Here is a 26,016-nt window from a genome sequence, read left to right on the forward strand (position 1 = left end):
ATGGTAGCTGCCGATAAGATCAGCCTTACACATCACTTGCAAAATTAAATTCTAAAACAAAAAAATGATATGTCAGGCAATAGTGTAGAGCCATGCCTTAATGGTCATTAAAAATATGACGTTAGATTACAACAATTATTACAACTATGTTAACGTGCTTACGTCAATGTAAACTAATAAGGCGTGCCCTACTATTGTGTGAAAGTCACGAAAACGAATTCATTAGCGATATAACAATGGGGTGACGGTGGATGAGAGGTGGTGAGAAGGTGAATGCAAGTTGGGGATGGGGAAGAAATGTGGAATAAAAGGAAGATGTGTGCGCTGACAAGGCATAAACATCTCTTAAAAAAAAAGCAGATTTCACAGTTCTCATTATAAAACATATATCTCTCCGGTGAAAAACGGTGTGAGCTCAGAAAGAATGGTTGTAAAAGTCTATCAAGGCCAGCTCACATTGCAAGTTATGAAATAAAAGAAAAATGTCAATACACTTAACCGTACCAATGATTATTCGTAAATGCATTCTCTGCTGATTGTTAATCATTATCTAAGATTTAGACTTTGTAGAGGATACTCTTTGGTTCTTTCGGTAAAGTCACGTAGGTATAAAATAAAATAAATCACGACGTTTCGGGCACAACACAAGCGTCCGTTATCAGGTGGGAAAGCACGAGTATGGATTCCTGCAGTCACGAAAGCTTCAAATCAAGATTGTGTAGAGGATATTAACGAGTTTAATTTGAGTGCAATATATTTCTCGAGTGACACGGTTACTGGGCTTGCAATCCCGAGCAGTTGAAAAGTTCAAATGTCTTAAATTCCGCCCCCCCCCACCTTCGTCCATCCAGAAGTATAAATTGGTGCACGACAATTAGACGATAGTCAGGTGACGTGTGGTCAATTATGAATACTCCCTCTTTTAATCTGTAAAAAAAATTCGATTTAAAGCTTTCGTGACTGCAGGGATTCATCTTCTTGGTTCTTTCGGTAAAGTCACGTAGAATGGAAATAATAAAATAATAAAAATAAAACATAATAAAATAATATAATAATATAATAAGATAATTATTTTATTATGTTTTCTTTTTTATTATTTTATTATTTCCATTCTACGTGACTTTACCGGGAAGGAACCAAGAAGATATAAAAAAAATGTTTTACCAGGTAATGGCAAATGAGCTGTATAGCTCTTTTCAGAAGTGACCTGGCCAGAAATGACAGCTCAACGAATTGGCTCATCACGTGGAGATTGATAGCAGCCAAATACTCTAATCGCATGTTTCTAAATGCGGAGGGAAAACAACGGAGGACCCGGAGAAAAAATCATCACGACTACGGGCAGAACATGCAAACTCCAAATATGCAAGCGTCAGAGTTGAGATTTTACCCACGACGTCCTGTATACTAGGCAAATGAGTTGGCATCTCACCACCACGGCACCCCAAGATGGCTTACCAAGATGTATAGCAGGCATGCAAGAGTATGCCAACACTTTGTCCAGAGGGGATTTATAAAGCTCCCTCTGGTGGAGACAATTCCACCAACAGTTGCGTGAGCAAAGCATTTGGAGGGCTGCATCTAAATTTAGTCATTTATTTAACATTACTGGCGTGTATCATGGCCGACACCATGATTATGATTGCATTTTTAAACTCGGGTTAACGTCCTCCGAGGACAAAAAAAGGAATTCTCTGCTTCTCAGAAGCACAAATGCAAACGTGCCTTGGCACCGTCTCAGAAATCTGCCCGATCAGTGGCTCTGTGCAGCAAAGGTTGTAACGGACAGCACATGCAACCTGGAATCCTGACATCCCATTGGTTTATACGTTGTGTTTTTTATTCACATCGTCGAGTTCAATTATGAGTCCACATGTGGAGTAAAAACGAGCCAGCTCAGAATTTTCCAGAGCAGCAGATTCAGGTGTGGCCAATAGATTTATTATGCGTTTCATGGAAAACTATCAATCATTACATTAACTTGCATTCAGCACACAGAATAATACGGGTAGTCTGGAAAAGCATGCCTGGCTGGCTGGCTGATATTTGCTCCACATGTGAAATTAATAATTACATCTCTACATTTATGAAAGAAAATGCAAACAAAACTAGCTTCAGCCAGTAGCAGAGAGGCAATGTCAATATATACGTCTTCAGAAATCTGACCCAGGTCAAATATGCATTCATTAAAAAAATTAACCCGTAAAAACAAAGTTTTTCACTATAAATCCTTTATATGCGTGGCGGCTAGAGTCCTCTCGTCCTCTGGCTTGAGATGGCTGCCACCTATGGGTCAGATGATTGCCTGCCACCATTAAGCAATTGGTAATTAAATATAAGAATTTTTTTCCTAAAAAGTGTAAAGTTACGGAAAAAAATTTCACGAAAATAAATTGTCACGCACAACGAGTCTGTGTGCAAACTGTCAGCTCGATTGGATCACGGGAAGTGGGTTAAAAAACGACCGAAAGATTTGCACGGTCGTAAGCGCGCAAGCAAGCAAGCAAGTGAACTTAATATAAAGGATTTAAAAAGACCTTTCTCTGAACTGTGCTGCATCTTGTAAAGTGACCCCATTAAGGTATTAATTAACAAGGAACATGAATTTCGATTTAAAGCTTTCGTGACTGCAGGGATTCATCTTCTTGGTTTTTTCGGTAAAGTCACGTAGAAGGGAAGTAATAAAATAATAAAAATTAAACATAATATACCTGTTCTTCACTTGAGGACGGCTGCTTGCATTGTGGCCGAAACGTCGTGAAAATTACTTTATTATGTTTTATTTTTATTATTTTATTACTTCCCTTCTACATGACTTTACCGCAAGAACCAAGAAGAAGGAACATGAACGCATTGGTTCTTTAATATCGGTGTGTTTATGCCACTGCTGGCGGAAGGGCCTCCACTCGAGGGAGCTAAAGAGAGCCCTCTTTAGAGGGAACTTGGCCTACTCTTCCATGCTGGCCAGACGTCTTGGGGGAGGTTGGAGTACCCGCACTTTACCACACCAGATGCGACCTGTCAATCAACTTTGGTGCACCCATTTACAGTATACATAGTAAGATGAAATTGCTCACCGTTTCAAGTCCTGTGTTGGGAGATTGAACCCGCGACCTCTGCATTAAAGTGAAGTGTGCTAAACATTACATCTTGGAATAACTGCAAGTTAAACTATAATAAGTAAAATCTAAATAACCTACATGCATTAAATCTTTTAAGGAAAACCCTTTTTTCATCAGCTACATTTTATTCATTTACTTTTCATTGTATCAGTGGTTTGTTTTCCCTTAATTAATGTTCCATACTATGGTTTACAACTTTTTACAATACGCTATCATTGTTTTAACAGACTACTGTTTTCAAGTAGTTTTGGATTTGTTTTGGGGTGTTGCTGTGGTACAACTTGAGCACCATACAGCACAACTGCAAATGCATAGGTATTTGTAATGCTCGATTAATTCTCACTTGGAATTTGAATATTTTAGTAATACATGGGCCCAGCAAATAATCACCAATATAATTTTGCTGTAGCTCTATAATACATTGGGAAGTAGCCCGTTATAATCCTTCCTAAGCCTGCAAGACACCTACACAATGCTCCGGGTCCTCTAGTTTTTCCCTCCACATTTAGAAACATGCGTTTTAGAGTATTTGGCTGCTATAAATTTCCACTCGATATGCCACTTCGTTGAGCTGTCATTTGTCGCCTGGTCACTTCGGAAAAAAAGTGATATTGCTCAGTGGGCCTTACATGGTAAAATAAAAAGTTTATAGTTTAGTTTAACACACTGAAACAAAGCCACTTTGCTGAAGAGCAAGTGTCTTCTCAACAACGGTAGGTCATGCACTAACTGTAAAATATCCATACAGCCCTAGAGCAATGGGTTGATTCACACTAGTGAACAGCTTTTGTGAAGGGTAACAATCTAACAATCCGCATGTTTTACCCTCGCTGTGCCAGACAAGGTGCTCAAAGGTGAACCCATTCCATAACCATTCCCTGGACATGTACCGCCAGTTGCTATAAAAGGCTGTTGGGTTTTTTTCCCCCATTGCTGCCAAAAAAAATCCCTCGATTGTCCAAATACATTATAATCCTTTGGATTTTAATCACCGGCCGAGGCTAATATCAGTGGATAATTCTATCCAAATAGGGCCTGAAGACATCCCTCCCAACCCCCGACTCCACCTTTAACACTCCGCATTGACCAGAATGGTGAAGTATGGTCAAACACACGCTGTGATGAGTCCGTCATTCAGTGGTAGACTGACAAGAGGGCTGTATATGAACATTTCATCTTTTGGCCTACAGGTCTATCCATATCGATGTGTTTTTTTTTTATCTAAAGCAATCATTACCAACATAGAGAGAAAAAAACATGTAAATGTGAAAGTATTTAACTGGAAATTAAATCCGTTCACGTAAGTTTCCATTCGAAAAGCAGCTTCATCATCTTTTCGTACAGTGTTCGTGTTGGCCCTGTCCTAAGCATTGAAAGGAAAGAGCTCCTTGTTCCATATAATACAAAGAATACAGGCAGCATTTCCTTTCCTTTTGTCATGAGACTGTTATCCATCCACATTGCACAACATTCCAGTGGGAATAGTTAACCCATGAGTGCATTGTTCTGTCATTACTGGTTTCACAATGCTGCATACCACATGGGTTTGTTTTAGTTATTAAAGTAATGCGAACCAAACCACTTTGATTTTTGTTTATGGAATTAAAAAACACATAATGCAACCCGGCAGTTGACTTTTTTTCAGTTCAATCTTGGAAAAAAAACCAGAATGGGAAAAACATTTTGCTCCATCTTTTTGTAGTGTAAATAAAAGACACGCGAACACGTGGTGTTTGTTGTACCACTCGAATGCATTATATACTCACACGTGACTCACCCACACACGACTTTTTATGTTAAGGGTAGGAAATGTGTTTTATCTTTGGTTCCAAGAAACGACTGCTGGATGAAGACCTACCCACACACACCATGTCACAGATGTTCATGGGTGTTTTTTTCGCATACTTCACCATGCTGGTCAGCGTGGGTTGGTGGTTGAAAGAGACTCAGGACCAATTATCACGTGACTTCCCACTGGTGTTCGCCATGGATGGGAATACAACTCAGATTGCCTGAGCGCAGTGCACTAACAATCGCACCACCACTTCATTATTTTTTAAGTAGAAATTTATATCAATAGACGCATTGTTCAACGAACATATGCACTGCCATTCATTACTCCCATATAAAAAAATAATGTATTTTGTTTTAATGCATTGGCCCATTGTCTTTCTGGGCTCATGGTATTTCGAAATAGTTGTTCAAGCATACAAACTCTTGGGGCAGGTTTTGACCTGTTTGGTCTCATCAACAAAGCGAGACTTATTAAAACAACTGTTTTGCTTGCCAGATGTTATTGGCAACAATGCTTACTCTCTTTTCACAATAGGCCCCTGTCCAGTGCAAAATATATATATTTAATTTCAGACAAACACTCTTTGGAACAATAATTTTTTTTGTATAGGCAGCTACTAAGAACGTGTTGGGTTAACTCTAAAACCAGATATATATTTTCAACATGCCTGTTTGGGTATTATAGAAAATTATTGTATTCAATTGCATTCTTCAAACATTTAGATAATAATAACCTGAAACACACAACACCCAGTCGTAGAGTGTTGACACGCGTACTACGCGTGGGGTAATGCGAGCTTTAAAATAGCTACCACGATGATGGCTCCAGGGGATTGTCATCTGGAGAGAAACGTAACATTCAATATGTTGTATATGGCCTTGGCACGTGTGTGTGTGTGTGCATCAGGGAATAGTGCTCTGAACATGCACCGCTGCTTTCGATTCAGCCAAACAAACGGTGCATAAATTACCACAAATGTAAATTAGATTCGATGACTTGGGCTGATTGTCATTTTTTCGACAACTGTGTGCATAATTGGGGATAGCCATTTCTCCCGTGTATATAAGGGAAGGGATCTGAATTTAAATAGGACTTCCAAGAACATACCCACACACACGCAGGCAAACAAGTAGTGGTTATATATATTGTTGTATTTTAGGCACAGCTTGTCTGCTAGATATCAAGCCAGAGGAACAAACAATTATGGATGTGCCATGCCTTGTCCAATGGCTGCACATATTGCGATGCTATTTACAGAAGCAAGCTCAGAGATGAATGTACATGCTACACATATTAGACAGAGGTACAGTACGGTACACAGCAATTGCTTATATAACGGCCTTCACAACAGCGTCGCTTTCTTGGTCAATTGGATTTGTGAACTAGGCCATTGGATAGGAAATGATCGTCACATCCGACCATAAAGCAGGCTATTTTCATGCTGCGTGTTAAACGAGTGTCAAAGATTACAATTGTTTGATCAACAGGTCTCTTTTACGTTTAAAAGAAAACCATAGGTGCCAAAATAAGACGGATGAAGATGATAACAAAATAGTTTTAATTCAATACGGTACAGTTTTTGAAGCAGTTACTCTATATACATGGTTTGACATTTGAAATCATCATCATTATCTGCGGGATATGTTTTTACGATTAGTGCATTTTCGTTGGTTTACATTATATCAAATTTGGTACAGATGCTACTCAATAGAATTACTTGTCGGATTAAAGGCGTGGAACACAACAAAGCATACATAAGACGTTGAGCAAAAATATGAAGAAAAAACTGTGAATCAGCTATGATTAAAAACAATAAGATACGCACTAAATAGCTGTCATATCTGTATATTTTAATTCCTGTCATTTTGCTCTCCATTTAGGTACCATGCAAGACACACAACAACTCACGAGGCAAAGACCCATCAGGGAATGAATGCATACGTGGGACAAATTATATTGGCATCGATAATAATGCTTTCTTAAGCATGGAGGCAAGCTCCCATGGATATGCAGCCCGTATAAAACACCATGCACTACCGCCACAAACGCTTGCATGGCACGCGCACACACACACACAACCATCATCCCAATCTCTGCCCACCCAGCGGCTTAGGACACAACCCGCAGAATCGGGACGCCCGGCGAAAATCCACACGGAGGCATTGGCAAACACAAGCTCATTGAGCATCCATATCCCTCCCTTCCCCTCCCTTCCCCTCGCCTTCCTACCTTGGTCAGCCTGTTTTAATGTACGTGTGGGCCCGCTCGCTTGCTCGTGTATATCCCAGACGGCCGGATCATCCACCTGGCGGATGGTCACGCTGTCAACGGTGGCTGGGCAGCGGGGCTCATCGCGAGACAATTAGGAGGGCTTTAACGCTGGCAGGCAACGCGGCGGGAGCGGAGGCGGTGGGACGAGAGAGAGGGAAGGGGAGGGAGTGGAGGGGAAAAGCAGCAAGCGAGCTCGCTCGCTCGTTCGCTCTGAACGCAGAGGGGCCACACGGAGCGAGCTCTGAAACAGGAAATTCACGATACGCCCAGGTAGAGGAAGGCAGCATCAACACGGTGATGTAATGCCGACAAGGACCGCCTCGCTCATCCACATGCAGCTGCAGAAGCAGCAGCAGCAGCTCGCCGTGATGCTGGTGGTGCTGCTGCTGCTGATTTTAATTCTGGTCTCCCTCTGTTAACCCTTCACCAGCCAAAACGTCGCTCCCTATGACAAAGTATTGATATGTTAAAAATAATGTAATTGCGTTGTTCATCGGAGCGTATAGGAAACCTCATCCTATAAGTCAGGTGTCAAAGTGATGTATGGCTCGAATGAGCGCTGAGCTGGTGCTGCTCATTTACAGTTTACAGCCCTGAGAGGTAGTGGTGGACATTCCACATTCCTATGGCGGGGGCGAGTTCGGTGAATACGTCAACCATATTGTTTTGGGAGGGATGATGTGCTCAGTCAACTCCAACCAGGATTTGAACGGAAAACTTTGAAACTGTGAGCCACTTTTTCCATCCACTGAACCATCAGGGTGGATGGAGAGTTAAATTGGCATAGAATTAAGCATGTAATTATTATTATGACTGTATTCATCAGTGGCTCTCATCCCCTTACCTCAAGGAAATACTCATTCCATGCATTGTGGAATTGTAAACATAAAATAATTAAGGGAATACAAAAAACATCATTTGTTGATTTATTATAGTTGGATCTTTTCTTTATACACACTAATCGTGTATTTCTGCACAGTGTAAGAATGCCGATCGGCAATAAAACATAAGCTTCGTATAAAACAATAACTCAGAGAATAAATATTGCCCTTACGTTTGACGTAACAGGCCCGTAATTTGCGGCGAGAGCAAAATAAATGATAACCCTTGAACTTCGTGGTAAATGCGGACACAATTATTTGCGAGCGATAAGCCTTACAAAAGTACCGGGACTATATTTAGTGCAAGTGAAACTCGGTAAATTACAGCTTGAGTAATGTCAGGCTGTAAAGTTTGGGCTGTGAAGTGGGTGTGATGAATGTGCAGGACTGCACTTAAAATGGAATACTGTACGCACTCGTGAAATACAATACGGACGATCTCGATATATAAAACGCACCACTAAACTTCAACCTGTTATTGTTATCAGTGTTCCCTTTTGTGATTTACTCTTGAAGGGGGTAATTATCTTTTTTGTGTTTGGTTGCCTAAATACTGCAATTACCCGACTCCATATTCAGGATTATAAGTCAACATTGGTCAAGAAAAGTGCATTACAATAATCTGCCAGCGTTAAACTAACATTGGGAAAGAAAAATAGACGATAATCACTTATGGCCAATTTTGTTGCTAAGATAATTCCCGAACGGAAATAAACTGTGGGTTTAGATGGACTTGAATTACAGAGAAAATAAACAAATGCATAATAAATTTAAAAAATTCTGCAAAGATTTTATTGCATGTGTTACAACAATAAACCTGCTGGAGCCAGACTGCCAACATCCAATAAAAGTCTACAAGATGATCCACCATCTTACTCGCCTGTTTATGTCCCATATCTCCGGGTCCTATAGAGTTTTACCAATAGCCCACCCTCCAGCCAAGGAGAGAAAAACAAAGCTACATGTGAACTCTGAGACACATCATAATGATGTGCCCAGAAACTTACATTCCCAACCATTCGTTCTGACTAAAACAGCAAGACAAGCCTATGTTAACATTGCAATGGTGTACACAACCCAATACCATCATTGAACGATACCTGAACCGTCACAAAAATGTTTGCAAGGTTATTGTTGGCATTAGAACAGGGCTTGGGGAAATACAGGAATTGATGGGCAGCCATCCTTTGCTGAAAAAAACGTCTTTCCAACTACGCTGCCCTAAGAGTTTGTCAGCTATTTTGGTTGCGTTTTTTGTGTTCCAATTCAATGTTTCTTCTTGCATCTGCGTACTTGGTCGGGTCAGGCCACAGCATCATCGCTTGCAGTGTTCAGCGCTCTCAGTCCTCCTCCCAGTATGGTCAAAGGGGCAACCCTACGTAATTTGCGTCACAGTCTGCACCTGTCCACATTTACAGTCTGGGCCACCCCTAGATGCCCCCCCCCCCTCCCCCATCTGTCCTTGTTGGCCCCGTAGTGACCTTGTCCGGTAAGAAAACGGTTTTGGCAGAGCCCGTGGATGGCGAGGGCTGCATGTTGAAACCTGGTTGATGAATGGTGCTGGTGGGGCAAATCTATGACCAAATGGTTTGTCGCTCTTGACGACGAACCATTATGCCCACCACCGAGATGTTGCTGAGAAGTTGCGGGGTGGAAGCTCAGAACGACAGTGCGGGGGGGCGCCACGATGAAAGTGGAGCAAAGGGTGAATTTGAAAATATCAGAATTGCAACGGCAGTTTCGGTGAATATCGGAGCTTTGGTATTGGCTTGTGGCTATGTATTCCCTGCGCTGGATGTTTGGTGGAGCAATTGTTTGGCAGCACTGGTAACTACTGAATAGCCGCGGGCCACTGGCACCCGGATATAACCGAATCCAATTTCAGAACTCGTGCAGCAAGTGGTGCATGACCCTGTGCCAGGGAACAAACCCTCGAAGATGTTGCTACCGCTGAATTGTCACTTCACTTGGGTTATGTATCCACATGAAGGGTAGACAGTTTATCTGCTCTGCAAAAAAACCCCGCTCATTTCATATTAATCCAACCATTTTTGTTCATTGTTATTCATAGTGGGAATAAGCCAAATTCAGTAATACTACTACGGCTTTATCTTCTTGGTTCTTTCGGTAAAGTCACGTAGAATGGAAATAATAAAATAATAAAATAAAACATAATAAGATAATTCTCACGACGTTTCGGCCACAACGCAAGCAGCTGTCCTCAGGTGAAGACCAGGTCTGTCGGGGAGACAGCGTCTGAAATTCAGACGCTGTCTCCCCGACAGACCTGAGGACGGCTGCTTGCGTTGTGGCCGAAACGTCGTGAGAATTATCTTATTATGTTTAATTTTATTTTATTATTTTATTATTTCCATTCTACGTGACTTTACTGAAAGAACCAAGAAGATGAATCCCTGCAGTCACGAAAGCTTTAAATCGAAATTTACTACGGCTTTTTTGTGTAGTCATCGGTGACCAGGCTGAGACCATAAACTCATTGTACTTAAGAAACGAGTTGATGCATGAATAGCAGCCCAGATACAGACCCAGGATCTGCACAGTGCCAGCTCAGTGCTTTGACCCCTCAGCCAACCAGCTGCTCGCGAACATTTTAAACAATCATTGAGGCTGTGTCAACCCACCTATGGCAGTGTCTATTCCATGTGATACCCCTTCACTTAAAACAAGGTAACACAGGGCATAACTGATTAATAACACAGCCTTATATTAATTACAGCATTTCCAGTCATTCAAATGTTCCAACATTCAATATTGCAGCTCGTGCAATCAATAGGCTTGTATTGAGCCTGCAATATTAATTAAAGCGATGGGTCCCAAAACAGACACTCTGTGAAATGCAAGCCTAATCCTCTTGGTGTTGCTGTGAGTCCTCCACTGTTCCATTACGTGAATGTGTTTTGTCGCTGATGTTCCCCACTGCTCACTTTGCCTGTAATTAAGGAAAGATAAGTGTAAACCAAGACCCTTGGAGGCAATTCAGACCGGCTATACTCGGCAGCAATTGTTTTCTGTTTAATGGCCAGTCCAGACAAGTCACTCATGCACTGCGGTCTCCCGGAGCAGACGCAGCAGTAATCTTCATTGCGGTGATTGGCGCACGTTGAACTCGTGCCAGAGAAAATAGAAACCTGTCAAGAGTGTTGCCCCACGCTAACCGCCGCACGCTGCACGGAGCTCATGCTGGCTACAGTGTGCACAAACATGCACGCGCGTGCACTTGCTCCGTGTTACATTGCCATTTACCCACCGCATTAGCCGCATGGCCCCGCAGGATTCTATTTAAGGGGACAGTCGTGAGATGAGGCCTAAGTTTTGAAACGGAGCAACTGCTCAGGGAATGATAGTATTTAATCATAATCACGCAATTGTTGACTGCTCCTTGGTAATCCACTTATGGATAAAGACCCTTTCATGCTGTCTAAGTATTTTTTTTTACTTCACCACGATGGTCAGTGTGGGTTAAAAGTAAACATTTTTTTTAACTAAACAATTTTTTTATTTTACCAAGGAATACTCACTGAGCTATATAGAAAATCTTTTTCAGAAGCGACCTGGCCACAAATGATACCTCAACGAAGTGGCTTATCGTGTGGAAATGCATTGCGGGCCAAACACTCAAAACGCATGTTGATTCAAAATGTTGAGGGAAAAATCGGAGGACCCAGAGAAAAATCCACACGACCAGGGAGAGAATACACAAACTCCAAATAAGCAAGCGTCAGCATCAGGATCGAACCCACGACCTCCTGTACACCAGGAAAGGTAGTTAACATCTCGCCACTGTGGGTCAGAGGTCGCAACCGGGTACCCGATACCCGTACCCTACCCGATACCCGGCTACCCGTACCCGGCCGTTTACAGGAACGGGTAGCCGTTTGCGACCCTGGTGCGGCAGGGTACGGGTATGGGTAGGCTGTGAGTCACTTGTGAGTAGCCTTTTGTCACTCATTTCGGGTAGGGTACGGGTACGAGTAGGGAACGGCTACCCGTACCCGGCCGGGTACGGGTACCCATTTGCGACCCTGGTGCGGCCGAGTACGGGTACGGGTAAGGAATCAAACCCCGTTTGCGACCTCTGCGGTGGGTTGGCGAAGGGGAGCCCATGGTTGACTGAGCTGTCGCTTGCCACCAATGGTAGCCATGGTCAGGGACCCAGCTCAGATCCCTGCGTTCGTAGTGAAGCTCACTAACCACTGCGTTACCACCCCCCCCCCCCCCTCACCTTATAATGACAGTGCATGCACAATCTCCAGCGTGAACACTGCTTGCTGTGACAGAAGAGCACCGTAGCGTCCGTGGATTCGGCTAGAGACTAAATTATATTCCAAGGGCATCCCGATTAATGTGAGGTGCATACAGAGCAGATGCCTTCAGCTACACCAATGGATGTAATCCGACCTTTATGATAATGCATTGAAGAGGGGCATTCAGCCATCAGCTCATTATGTGGTTTTCATTCTCTCTGAATGTACGAATTGTTGAAACTTTATGACAGGGTTCATTTAAAAATATATATTTGGTTTGGGACTCAACTGTGCTACTGAATGAGGCATTTTAATCAGGTGAAAAGGAAATAATATAGCATCCCTATGTGTTGTCATTCTACCATGGTGCCAAGCACATCAACCGCTCGATTTAAGTATAATTTATTTTTGGCAGCAATGGAAGCAAGCAAAAGGCATAAGCATAGTCATTAAGGCTGCCCACAGAAGAGAGATTGAGAGTCGATAGACTAAAAGGCGATAATGGACATCATATGCTATTTAAGTGGCGATTCGTGCACAGATTTACATTATATGACTTTTCAACAGCAGATTGATTACCTCTCCTGCCTGTCCCACTCGACACTCTACGTACAGATTGCTCCATCAGAGCCACCATTAAGCTGCTGGCTGATTGAACTCGGCAAACACTCCCATACGCCTACATCGTCAAGAGCGTGGCACACAATCCAGAGCGACGCACACGGACACTGCTGCGAAATGTTAACGCGCAACAGAGAGCACCGACAAAGTATAATTAAACTGTAATTTGCTGCAAAGTGGAAGCAGTTCTTTAATAATTTATGAACTTGCCTTTGACAAAATTATTTTGCATTCTCTTAATTTCTGAAAATGACAGTCTATAAAAGTAAAATATGTGTTTGTATTTAGGCACATTGTATCAAAAGAATATTTTTCCCACTTAGGAAAAGCTTGAAAATGAGATGCACATGTAACAGACAGTGCTTGTTCTATCAAGGAGGCCATATGATGTCAATGCCCAAATGCCTTCTATATCCATCATCATCTTCATCACAATCCATGATGTATTCACAGATGGATGAATTCATCCCCACAGTGCCACCATCCCTCATGGTCCCACAATGCCACGATCCGTCTTGCTCCTGTGCACAAGCTGATCAAAATCGCTCCACCTCGATCTCTCGCTCTTCCTCGTGGGAGTGTTTCATCCTGTGATTGCATTCTGCCACTGGTCTCATCCATTGGCCACGTTCCCATCAAGCAGAGAGACCTTCCCAAGTCCATTTACTGTTCATAACGATCAATATTATGGATTTAATTTGCATTTTTTTCTCTGGTCCAAGGGTTCCTCTTGCTGTCTGTCAATGTAATTTTAAGCATATGCCTCTTTGAGTACTTTTCACCATTTCTCTAATTTTTCACATTTCTGATCCGCATCATAGCAATTAAAGGACACTGATTAAAAGGCGTTTTTTATGTAGGCACATTTGTATATTTTATCAATGATCAAATTCATTGTTTTCAAAAAGCACCCTGACACACTCTCACTCGCTTCTTTATTTCATTATTTTATCCAGGTGTGTCTTCAATTCATCTTTTTGTTGTATGATTTGGAGAAGCTTATAATGTGATGTCTAGTTTGGCGATCCATTCAAAGGCTTCCTGAGATGCTAAGTGAAGGAATGAAGTGCTTCCCGCAACAAATCGCAGTGGGCAGGTTGATGAAATACATTCAGCCAGTCGCACTTGGGGTCATCCCTCATCTTCCACTCGTGAAGCAGCTGGTCACTGTGTCCTGTGGGAATTCGGTTGAGTGCTGTTCACTGTGTTTGAGGGAGGTTAAAGCCAGGGCCCTTTGCTGTTGGGTCAGTAGCCAACTGTGCAAATCAGAGGTACGGATTCGGTGTTGGTTCTTTATTTTGAACGTGTCGCACGAGTCCGTCCATCTGGATAATGAGCAGGTGCAAGCTGCATGAAAAATTGTCTGCCGTTTCCCAGAGTGGCCGGCGTCATTTCGAAGCGTTTGCACGGTGGGGTTGTTCAGGTTTTCGTGGATCCAAATATTGGAGTTGCTTTCCCGTTTTGTTCCATCTCGCGTAGCACGGTGGCGTCGCGGCGGATGGCGGGCGGGATAATGTGGGACAGCACCAAGAGCCACTCGGTTGGAATGGACTTGAGCGGCCCTGACACCGTCCTCATGATGCCATTTAGCTGTACGGCTACAATATCTTTGTGGCGGCTGCTGGACTTTCACAACAATGCCCCTTAGGTACAATTACTCTGCTGTGTTGTCCAGTGGTGTCTCTTCAATTTTTTGTTGTTCTTTTGTTCATCGAAAGTGGTTAGTGTTTTGATGTTATGTATAGTTATCTTTAACCCAACTTTGTAGTGTTATTTGAATTCTTCAGGCATTTCCTGTGATTCAATGTTTGCTTCAATGATTGTCATAACAAATCTGTCCACGCTTTTTGTCTCGAATCAGTTTATTTTCTCGTCAAATATCTTCTAATGTTGCTGTGAATAGCCTGGTACTGTGAAAAAGGGTCATTGCCCAAAATGTCTCCTGTGACGTGTATTTTTATTTTAAGGCCACGGCGTGAATATGTGGAGTTGTGTTTCATATTTTAAGTTGGTAACCACTGCTAATGCAGCGTCACCAAGTAATTTATTAAGAGAGTATCTCCTTACCTCACTCGTATTCTGATTGTATTTTGTTTCAACCATCACGATGATGACTGTATCAGTTTCTTCTGAATCAAATGCCTTTGCAAAGTCTAGAATAGTCAGGCAAAATTACGTTTGGTACATATTCAGTTTTTTTACATATATATGATTGGCAGTTTACATGTTGTCAATCAAAGATTTGTTTTCTTCTTCTATTTACGAGCTGGGCCATGTGATTGGTTTTGTTTTAAATTTCCAATTCCGTAGTTCTCTACAATATTCACTATGTACATAAATGTTATAGTTAAGTATTTCTTCTAGTCAGTTTTTCCTTCCATATTCATGTCTAGAATGCCTAAAGCCAAGAGTACAATTCCATGACCATTTCATAAATTATAATAACCACTTACAACCTTTTGTCCATCCACTGTTGAAAGTCCACATCACGGTTTTTTTTTTTTGCATACTTCACCACACTGGTCAACGTGAGTTGATTCCAATATTACTTTCTACTCATGTTTCTTGTGACCAGGATTCTAACTCAGGTTGCAGGTTCGTATCACAGTGCCCCCCCCCCCCCCCCTGTGTCTACTTATCCAAATACAAAAGCCCTGTCCATTGAGGGTGTGTCAAACGCTACATCCTGTTCTGCCGCAATTACAAAGCAGGTCATTGTGCACATAATAATGAAAGCATCCCGTTGGGAACGAGTCAGAGTATTTCCAGCACTCGACTGCGGAGCACAGCCTCTGCTGTTCTGCCCAGGTGAGCGACCACTCATCGTGCTACGCCTGTGCCACTTCCCAACAATGGAGGGAAACTGTTCTGGTCAGAGGCATTGGGCACGTCCGGTGGGTCGTGGCGAGAGTTGCTCCCCGTGCACAGCGCGTGCCTCGAGCGGACAACTCGGTCGTGGGAAATTGTGGCACATACATAGGTCGATCTGGTGAGTACGTTGACTTGCCCGGACCGCACTCACTGAGAGGCACATGGGAAACTAAGGCAACTCTCGGATCCGGCTCAGTAATTTCACAGCCTTTGATTTAAAGTGTGAAACTATGAATAATTGATCATGCGCGTGACAATCGCATCATTTTTGCGTGACGTTATTTGTAAATATATCCACGCCGTTTGATAAATAAGTACATTGCATTGCCATTTTAATACATTTTATATGTATTATATTTAATGATTGTACACACAATATTTCGATACATTTGTGTGAAACATTTATTTATTTATATGTTTGACAGGAGCCCGGAGACTGGATTCGTACAGTGCTCTGTAAAATTGTTCACTATGCAATCTGGAAAATAAAATCAAACTCAATGACGAGGAGTTTTTTTCCAGACACACATTAAAAATTAATCCTGTTTTTCCACGCAAGGTACACAGCCATCACTCAATTAATGATTCACGACGACCGGGTTTTAGTGGCGATTATTCCACAGCATACAATGTACCAATGGCTTACCGTTATTTTATTTTCGATTGTTTTTGCAAATAAAATTCAACACTTTCCATCCTGTTTACGACGTATTTTTTGTTTTATCATAAATGTGCATATTGCGTGTTCATAACGTGAGTGTGTTTTGAGAGTACCGCATTGCATACTGTTTAATAAATAGGCAAACAGAGGGTGGCATACAAATATATATCTTTGGCCACGTTAAACTGTTAGCAATTACTTGCTGAATGTTTGTCCTTGTTACTTATTGGAGGGAAGAATTTTTGTGAAAACTTTTACCGTATTCTCCACATTATAAGATGCTCCAACAAGTAAGATGCACCCACAACTTATAAAGTTATACTAATCCGATCGCACACACACGTACTGGATTACTTGACTTTTTTTTTACTTAATTATCTAGGAAAGCCACATCGAGTCGAAGGACTAATTTTTTAAGAGGGTCCTGCAATGGGTATTCATTAAAAAACAAATTAAGTAAATTAATAATGCGCGTGTTTACACAAGTGGGAGGAAGCCGGAGTACTCGGAGAAAACCCATTCATGCGAGGGAGTAGCACTCTATCCCCGTACAGGTGGATATAGACGGTGATCAGTCCGCTTGCTGTGTTGCCTTCTCCTGGATTATAAGAGGAACTCCCGATGTTTGCTTTGAAATATAGGGGGCAAGTGGGTCTCATAATCTGGAGAATACGACATATACCGGACTCCGAAGAAACTGCAATGGACCATTAGACCACCCATGATCACAAGCAGCCATGCAGTAAACATGAAATACTTGCCGTACATTAGTTGAGGTACATTAACAATCTGATGGATTTAAAAATGTAAACTCCATCGAACTGTAGCAGGGGTGAATGTTCCTTTGAATGTCTGCAAATGCTCATTCTACGCTAGTTTGTTTGTGGTGTGCGTTTCAGTTCGTTTTTTTTCCAGCTCTCTATCAATTCGTTGCTGGATGACTTTAAAAAATATAATCTTTGACGAAAAGTACCGCAATTCTATGACGAGTCAATTAATCTCCATTCATGGGAATGGAATGCGTCCGAGAGAACGTCCACCGCAGAGATGGAGCGATTAAATCAGCGCATGTGCCAGGTGCCAGGTGAATTCATGCATCGCACGAGTTTGAGAGGTGGTGGTGCCTTGGGGAGGCCTTCATTCGGCAGTGGATGGGCCATGACTGGTGACGGTGATAGTGACTCTTTAATCTGGTTAAGGTTTGGCGATTTAGAAACAAGTTGCTTGAAGGTTATTCGGGTAGAGGAGTGGCACAGTGGTTAGCATGCTGCACTGTGAACCAGGCAACCTCAGTTAGATTCCTCGACATTGCTTATATCAGTAGCGCAGATTGTTTCAACCGGTTCTGCCTTTCTCCACCTCACTCACCACTTCACCAACCCACACTAACAAGTGTGGTGAAGTATCCGCAAATAATAATCTGCACGACCGACACAACTTAGGGAGACCTTCATCCAATAGTTGATTGACCAAGGGCTGTATATATTTGTTTTATTGAAATAGGCAATTCCTCTGCACTTCACAGTTGTTTAAATATTTTCCAGATTGTTATTGCTCTTTTTTTTCTTCAGCTGACCTTATCTTCATGGAGGATCAAGCCAAACAGCACAGGCTGGTGGAAAAAAAAGTTATAAAAGCATTAAACTGACCTGAGGCTGTGTAACGTTTAAACTCGGTAGTATGTGAGCACAGAGATATGAATTTAACACTCGGAGGCTGGCCCAGATTTCAGTTCCACTTTTGGTCGGCTGTAATCCAGGATTGGTTTCCAAAATCCCATGCAAGGCGTGATGGTTAAGCATCTGTGTGAATACGGAGGGGTACAGCCCGTCGTCTTGTAAGATGCTGCGGTGGGGTATTGGTTAGCGCACTGGACCTGCAATCCAGAGGTTTGCCGCATCGATCGCCCCACGCAGCAAATTGAACTGTGGCTCAAGTCTCTTAAATTCCCCGGCCTCTATCCACCCAGCAGTATAAACTGGTGCAGCGCATCATCGGACCTCCTTTGCCAGTACCAAAATATACCCTATTAGTATATTTTGGTACTGGCAAAGGAGGTCCCATGATGTAGCTGCTCACCCCGAGCTCTCATTACTCTGATAGTGCATTGTCTTTTAACTGTGCGCCTTTTGGCGTCATCTGGTCGAACACCGTATGAGACTAGGCTCTAAAGAAAGCTGTCTCTGGTGCGGACCAATCAGTTTCGAAGACAATGCATAAATTATCAGAGTATTGTTTTTTGTTTGCATTTGACTGCAAGTATTGTGGTTAATGTAAGCATGATTCCTTGCAAAAGGTGTCAGTTTTGTTGCCAGAAAAAAGGGGAAAAACCCTATTGGTACAGCGCAGTTCAGCGATCAGCGGTTGATGCGGGGTGGTTGATGCGGGGTGGTTGATGCGGGGTGGTTGATGCGGGGTGGTTGATGGGTGGGGTGGGAAAAAGTGTCGGTGGTACCCCCACCTCTTCAAGGCGGTTAACACGCCGCGCTACGAACCCGGCGACCCGAGTTCGATTCCTGCTCACGGCCAACACCAGTGAAGATGATCTTAATCGGTTATGGGCCTCCCCTAGATCCACTCAGCTTCACATGAGTACCTGGTGCGGTGTGTAAACATCGCTACTGAGGAGACAAAGGCGGTCGGGCGTTGTACTGGCCACCCACCCCCTCGTGTACCGTGCCGGCCTTCATAAGTGTTTGCTAACAGCACTTGCCCCAACATGTCTGCTAAGGCTATCTGGGGATCTTTGTCTGCGTCTTCCAAGACCTCTCGGCAGTGTGGAAGATTAGGCCAAAATATCATCTAGTCGAAGCTAGTTGTAGTTACTGTCAAAACGTCGTACTCAGATTGTAAATGTCGTGGCTTGGCTCTCCAACACACCGGTGTGCTGTACTAGTGATGAATTGGCCACGTTCTGTTTACGTGACAACCCTTACTAGTTGGCTGTGTCGGGTGGTGGCGGGTTTGAACGACACATTTATATATTTACGCGATCTCACCCACACAACCTCTATTATGGAGGTTATTTAGCGTTTGCTCTCATGCAGACCCTTCTGCCAACACTGCTGGTGAGCACGCCATTGCAGGGCTGCTCCCCTTCATTTCTCGTGGCCTTTTTTCATGCTACTTGTCGGTCGTACCTGCTGTGGGGAATTTGGGGGTGAGGGACCTTTTGGAGGATCACGGGAGGCCGAGCTACTCTCTGGAATCAAGACCAAGTTTGCGGTTACTGGGGAGGAAGTTTTTATTTTTTTTATTTTTCCCAGAGCCGTCTACTGGCAGCTACAAAAAAAAAATCCGAGTATCCCACTGGAGGGAAATCAATGCAAACCAGATGGGCTCACGGGTGGGTTTACGAAACAACAAAACCTTTCTACTGAACAGGAATACAGCAGACTCGAATTAAAAGCTGACAGGAGTTCGTGAAGCATAAAGAGGTGCAGCGTGACACGTACGTGTATATATATGAGGAGGTTGTTTGTTAGTCCATGTGTGGCCCCTTTGTCCAAAATTGTTTAAACATTAATCTCAAGGAAAAGAGAAACAGGCATATGCTTTTACACACACGTGTGTTTTAAAGCAAAAAAAAACGTTGTCTTCAGTTGGTAAAATTCTAGCTTGGGGCGGTTGTTCCACTGAAACATTACATTTGCTTAACAACAGTCGCATCATGCTTTGGTGAAATTTGTTAGAAGAACTGAAGCTGTTTTTTGGACCGAGATAATAAAACCCACTTATATTAGTATTTTAGAAACATATTACAACCCTCCATTGCCAAGGTGACCATTATGATTGAGTACACAAAATTTGCAATAATATCCTTAATAATATTCTTACACCAGGCCTAGCGTCTTTACACTTGCCATCTCGTGCCTGCAGTGTTTTCAAAATTATTCGTATACAGTCCTATACATACGTTTATCTTCCGTGATAAAAAGATAAAGATTCAGCCCTGCAATGTCCTGCTTATTGCATGTCTCTGCTCACAGAGGAGCGCCCACTCGAGGCAGCTCTGGAGAATCCCATCTTCCGAGCCTGCCAGACCTCTTGGAAGAGGTGGTCGTACCCACACATTGCTCCAGCACATGTGACCGGCCAATCGACTGGTGTGTGCCCTTTATACTGATGGGTGGACAGAGTCAGAGGGGGATATTGAAGAAACTCGCCCCATTGTTTTAACTATAGCGCTGGGAGTTTGATCCGGCGACCTCTGAATAACAAGTCCAGCCTTATTCTTGGTTCTTTCGGTAAAGTCACGTAGAAGGGAAATAGTAAAATAATACAAATGAAACATTATTATTTTGTTTATGTTTAATTTTTATTCTTTTATTATTTCCCTTCTACGTGACTTTACCGAAAGAACCAAGAATATGAATCCCTGCAGTCACGAAAGCTTTAAATCGAAAAAGTCCAGCCTTCTAACCATCACAACATGGCAACATACCCCCCGCCCCCCTCTTCTAAACGGTTAAAAATAGGCAAGGCTTATTTTTGTGATCTTTACACCGTGACTTTTGAGCTTGTTACAAATTTCACGACAGATGTTTGACGAAACACCATCAACGTCTTCGAACATAGCCGGAGACGGAGCTGCGGAGAGCTGATTTAGTATCAGTGAGGGGGGGGGGTGACTGTGGGATTGGGGGAGCCACTCATTTATTGTACCTTGTAGACGTCCCCTAAGCCGCACCACAATCCGAGCAGGTCGCTGCAGTTGTCCTGTCGTCGCGAGACGAAGCCCTGTAGAATCCTGCCCGCCTCCTTGTGCGAAGCGTCCCTTCCGTCAAGGACTTTAACGGTGTGGCTGAGACCGCGTGCGTCCCGAGCCATGCCTGCCTGCCCGCCCGCCCGCCTCTCTGTCCCGAGAGTTCGTCCCGCCGATGAAGCTCTCTCTCTCTTTGGGTTGTCTGGAAGCCGAACCTGAGTCTCCGCTGTGATCCTGAGCTTTAATTGGCTTACCTCCTCGTGCACGCGCACGCACGCACGCGCACGCATCCACCACGTGGCTAGGGGGCCCCCCTTTACCTCGCCCAGCCCGATTTAAAATGCAGACTGGGATTTGGCGACGACTGGGTATCGTTCCAAGCGTAATATTAGCAGCCGGAGGGGCATTTAGTGAGCCGCTTGTTTATTTATTTATTTAACAATAAGGATTAAATTAAATCTCCTGCCCTTAACTATGCGCCACTAAATCGTGCGAAGTGATGAAAACTCAAAATGTCACGTCCTTGGTGAAACAATAAAAGGTTTTCTTCAAACAAAGCACGTTTTTTTTCCCGTTATATATAAACAAAGTTTTCCGCATTACATAAACATCTCAAGGCTAACTCAAACAAGTAAAGCTCCGTCGCTTTAAATGATCACGCTTCTCAAAATGACACAGATTTAGATAGGTGCTCGGCACTTAACGAGCGCAACTTAAATCGTAATATTTTCTCTCCGGTACTTCTACACACGCATTTGAAGCGCCGGTGTCTCACGAATCACTCACTATTCATCCTGCATTATGGAAGAAAAAAATGTCTATGAGCTCGCTATGAGCCGTCGCAAGTAAAACAACAAGGCCGCATCAAACTAAAGATTCCCAGCATCGGACGGCAAGCCGCTCATGCTGAAATAACCCAAGGCAAAACAAACTGTTTCTATTTAAACTCCCAAACTTAGCGAGGGCAGAGCCTGCCCTCTTCTCTCACAAGAGATGACGCACACCAGGGTTTTTTTCCCTCTCGCCCATCAATTTGGCAAACGCATCATGCTCCATGACCATTCATGCCTAAGTATTTCCTGTTTTGTCCAAATATGTGGTGGTGGGTTTTTTTGTTCAGTTCAACTTGAGCAATTCTTTTGACAAACAAATGAGCAAATGTTGGCATTTTGAAAAGTCACGACTGCCCGAGGACTGCGCTGGGACGAGAAGAGAGCTGCAAATCTGTAAGCTATTGCGTGGAGGCAGTGCCCAATGCCAGCTGTGATTTCCTCCAAAATCCAGGAAGGAAAAGCGTGCCGCGCTTATTTCGTCTCGCCGCACAGCGCGGCCCCGCATGCCGGTGACGACACACGTGGCATTATTCAGACATCATGCAATTCAGACATTTCATATGCTTGACGTCCGTTGAACGGAGAAATTATCTACATGCAGTGTCGATAGCTGTCTGTCTGTCTGTCTTGATCCTCACAGTATACATATACAGCCATCCCTTTGTCTTTATCCTCACAGTAGATATAACTAGTTTTTTTATCATCAAGATATATAACTATCTTTCTCGTTTGATCCTCAACTATTGTATTTAGTAACTATCCTTGTGTCTTTAGTCTTATCTTCATGCCACTAAATCGTGTTTTCCACCCTTCTCCTGTCCATAAACTTTACCCTTGTGATAAAAATAAAATCATATTTCTCCTCTTCCCCAAGGCCTCATAATGGGCAGACCTCCCTGCGTATATATATACTTTAAATGCAGTTGTTACGTGGAGTATTTGTTTGTATAGTTGATGGGAAAAACAGATGAACGTAAGGACAGAAGCCGTCGTCCATACTGTAAAATACCTTTTTTTATACGCTCACGGGAATATTTAATGACTATAAAATTACTTCATGGATGGTGCAGAGGGGGTTTTTTACGTTCATTTTGCCTTCAACAAATTCCTGGCAACAGTAAAGTATTTTTTTTTAACCAAGAGGAAAAAAATATTGAACCAAATGAGATTCCAAAAAATCTCACACACGTGCTATGGATAGCTTGAAAGTGATCATGTTAAGCCTAATTGCAGTACGTAAATTAAGATTTCGATTTAAAGCTTTCGTGACTGCAGGGATTCATCTTCTTGGTTCTTTCGGTAAAGTCACGTAGAATGGAAATAATACAATTATAAAAATAAATATAAAACGTTATGTTTTATTTTTATTATTTTATTATTTCCATTCTACATGACTTTACCAAAAGAACCAAGAAGATAAATTAAGAATATTTGTAAATGTCCATCTTACGTCTCTTACTGTCTCTGAATATAATTTCAGAAATAGACAGAAAGTAACACACGGATTAGACTTCATATTGCAGTCTAATGACATAATGCAGTCTGTTGACAAAAGTAAATGGGCTTGGGCAGGACAATGGTCAAGAATGGTGATAAAGTAGCAGACATGGAACGGATCCGTGGGTACGTACACCGAGGAGATGGAGTGTGGACTATAACATTGTAGGATTGAGACAGATGGCAGCTTGGGAAGGCCTTCATCCAACAGTGGATTGACCATGGCTGATTCTATTTGCACACTGCTGTATGTGTCTATAAAGCTTCAAGCTAAACACATCTTGATTTTAGAATCTATCTGCAGAAAAAATATATATTCCCAAAGCCTACCACAAGAGAACAGTTCAAATAGCATCCTGGAATTCGTGAATTATCCGTGGCGATAAATAATAACCCCAGTCAGTAGTGGCTGTGCAGATTTATAAATATAGTATTCTCATTATCATTGGAATGTGTTTTTTTAATAGGTCGTCACAAAATTAGCTACCATATTAAGATAAACGTGCTGCCACCTTCATAATTTATTATTAAGAAAGTGTTAAAACAGAATGAAAAAAATCCGAAAAATTAAATTCCAGTCATGCTCAATTCACCAATGGATTAAGGCCTCCCCATGCCATGTCAGTCACGGTTTTTCTTGTTGACCATACTTCACCACGCTGGTCAGTGGGGGTTGAAGGTGAGGAATGGCAGGACCGGTTCTGATACCACTTTCCACTTATGTTGTTGGCCATGGCTGGGAATCCAACTCGGATAGCCGAGTTCATAGCGCAGTGTACGTACCACCACTCCAAAATATAAAATAGGGCTAATACTGTGGAGAAATTGCTGCCATTTGCCTCAGGGTAGCATTTAGATTTATTTGAAATATAAAGCGTATTATTGAAGGTGTCTATTTGTCGAGAAGCGGACTTTTTTTTCGTACAAAAGCATGTTTCTGGAGGAAAAAAGGCACTTAGCAAGTGTATGATGGAGCTACGGCAAAGCCTTACGGTTTTATCTGTCTCCAAGCAACGGGAGATGGCTTATAATACTCACTGCCTTGAGAAAGCAAACCACCACTCTTCAGTTCTCAAGCTTCATTATAATCCCACCCACGTGCCTTGCAATCCAATCATCTGATCAAGTTTCTAGCAGGTTCGCAGAAATGGGAATTTTGTCTCCTCAATCAGGCTTTCGAATAGTGTTTACTACCTCTGCGTGGCTGTACTGCACACTATGCAAAGCTTTCTGCAACAGATTGTGCACGGTGAGTTTTTTCATGCTTTTAAAAAGAACCTATTGCAAATGCGTTCATTATAGATGTCAATTTATGACACGCATTACATATAGAAATATTCCCTTCGAAGATTGTCCTCCAAACTGAGGCTTAATTGGCAGTTATCCCAGCAGTGAATTCTTAAGAGACGCGTGTGGACGGTGTAAATTGGTACGGTGCATGGAAACATCAAACGAGCATCTTCAATCCCGCTGTCAACAATGGCTTTGTGGCAGCAAAATCACATATTTCTCCCCCACCCCGCACCCACATGGAAACTGGACGAAGATGCACAAACACATACCATTCTGCTCGTATCACGGCGAAACTCCGCTGGCAAAGGACCGGCCGAGGTTGTGTTTTAACCAGACGGAGACATGGACTTGGCAGCGGCTTCTCAAGTGCTCACAAAACCACAGGCTGATTCATCAAGTCACGCAAAAGCTGGTGCGCCCATACCCATCGGGTGCTCTGAGCTCCTGCATTGTCCTGGGTCAATTGATGGCAATCAGAGGGTGCATGAAGTGATTCTTAAATGAGTGTTCGGTGCGTCCTGATCAGCGTGTAATTGAATTTAAGAAAACGTCTCCCCTTGGCTCCGGTTGACGTGAACCAAGGGGCAAATGAGTAAACATTTGCTCGGGTGAATTGTTTTTGTCAAGCTCACAAACCAGGGCCAAAATTAAGCCATGATTGTGAACATGTCAAATAACCACGTTCTTGGTTCGTGGATTTATTGTGCATCTTTTCAGGAAATTAAAATAGCAAATATAACACACAAACATTTTTATAATGGAAATGTCACTGTATTGTAGTCATCCCAGGACAGAGATAGGGCAGTGGAATGTGCAAAGCCCCTACTTAGCAACTAAGCCAAGTTTCCTATTACGTGAGCTTCAATGATATACAAATAATGATATCTCAGTCTACGAGTCACATATACGTCTATGTGTCATAAGCTAGTCTATCAGATTAATTCCATTAAACAGTAAACTGTAAATAAGTATGTTAGTGAAATATAAGTCTATAGGCCCTTTTGAAAGTTGATGGGTTCCATGTCAGTAACATCATCATTATCAATCGGCCACTGCTGTATGAAGTCCTCCCCACACTGCGACCTCTCACAACCCTGCGATTAAAAAATACGTCCAGCACCTGCACTGATACCATCGTGCCATCTACTCTATTGGAAGCCCTGTCGGATGCGTTCCATTACATGGCTGCCATCCCATTAAT

General features: G+C 42.7%; 1 protein-coding gene across 4 annotated transcripts in view; it reads right to left on the reverse strand.

The window, feature by feature from the left end:
• Positions 1–26,016, reverse strand: part of FRMD4A (FERM domain containing 4A) — a 146,670-nt gene that overhangs the window by 102,058 nt on the left and 18,596 nt on the right. Inside the window, exon 1 of one of the 4 annotated variants that reach the window (XM_061562956.1) lies at positions 21,153–21,317. The exons of 2 other annotated variants lie outside the window; for them this stretch is intronic. In XM_061562956.1, the coding sequence (XP_061418940.1) occupies positions 21,153–21,317 (165 nt within the window). Of the gene's footprint in view, positions 1–7,146; positions 7,366–21,152; positions 21,318–26,016 lie in introns of those variants that run through there. One more of the 4 variants, XM_061562958.1, reaches the window with a different exon arrangement.

This window comes from Lethenteron reissneri, chromosome 30 (genome assembly GCF_015708825.2).
Source record: "Lethenteron reissneri isolate LAM-NWPU_2019-01 chromosome 30, ASM1570882v1, whole genome shotgun sequence".
In the NCBI taxonomy this organism is placed as follows: domain Eukaryota; kingdom Metazoa; phylum Chordata; class Hyperoartia; order Petromyzontiformes; family Petromyzontidae; genus Lethenteron; species Lethenteron reissneri.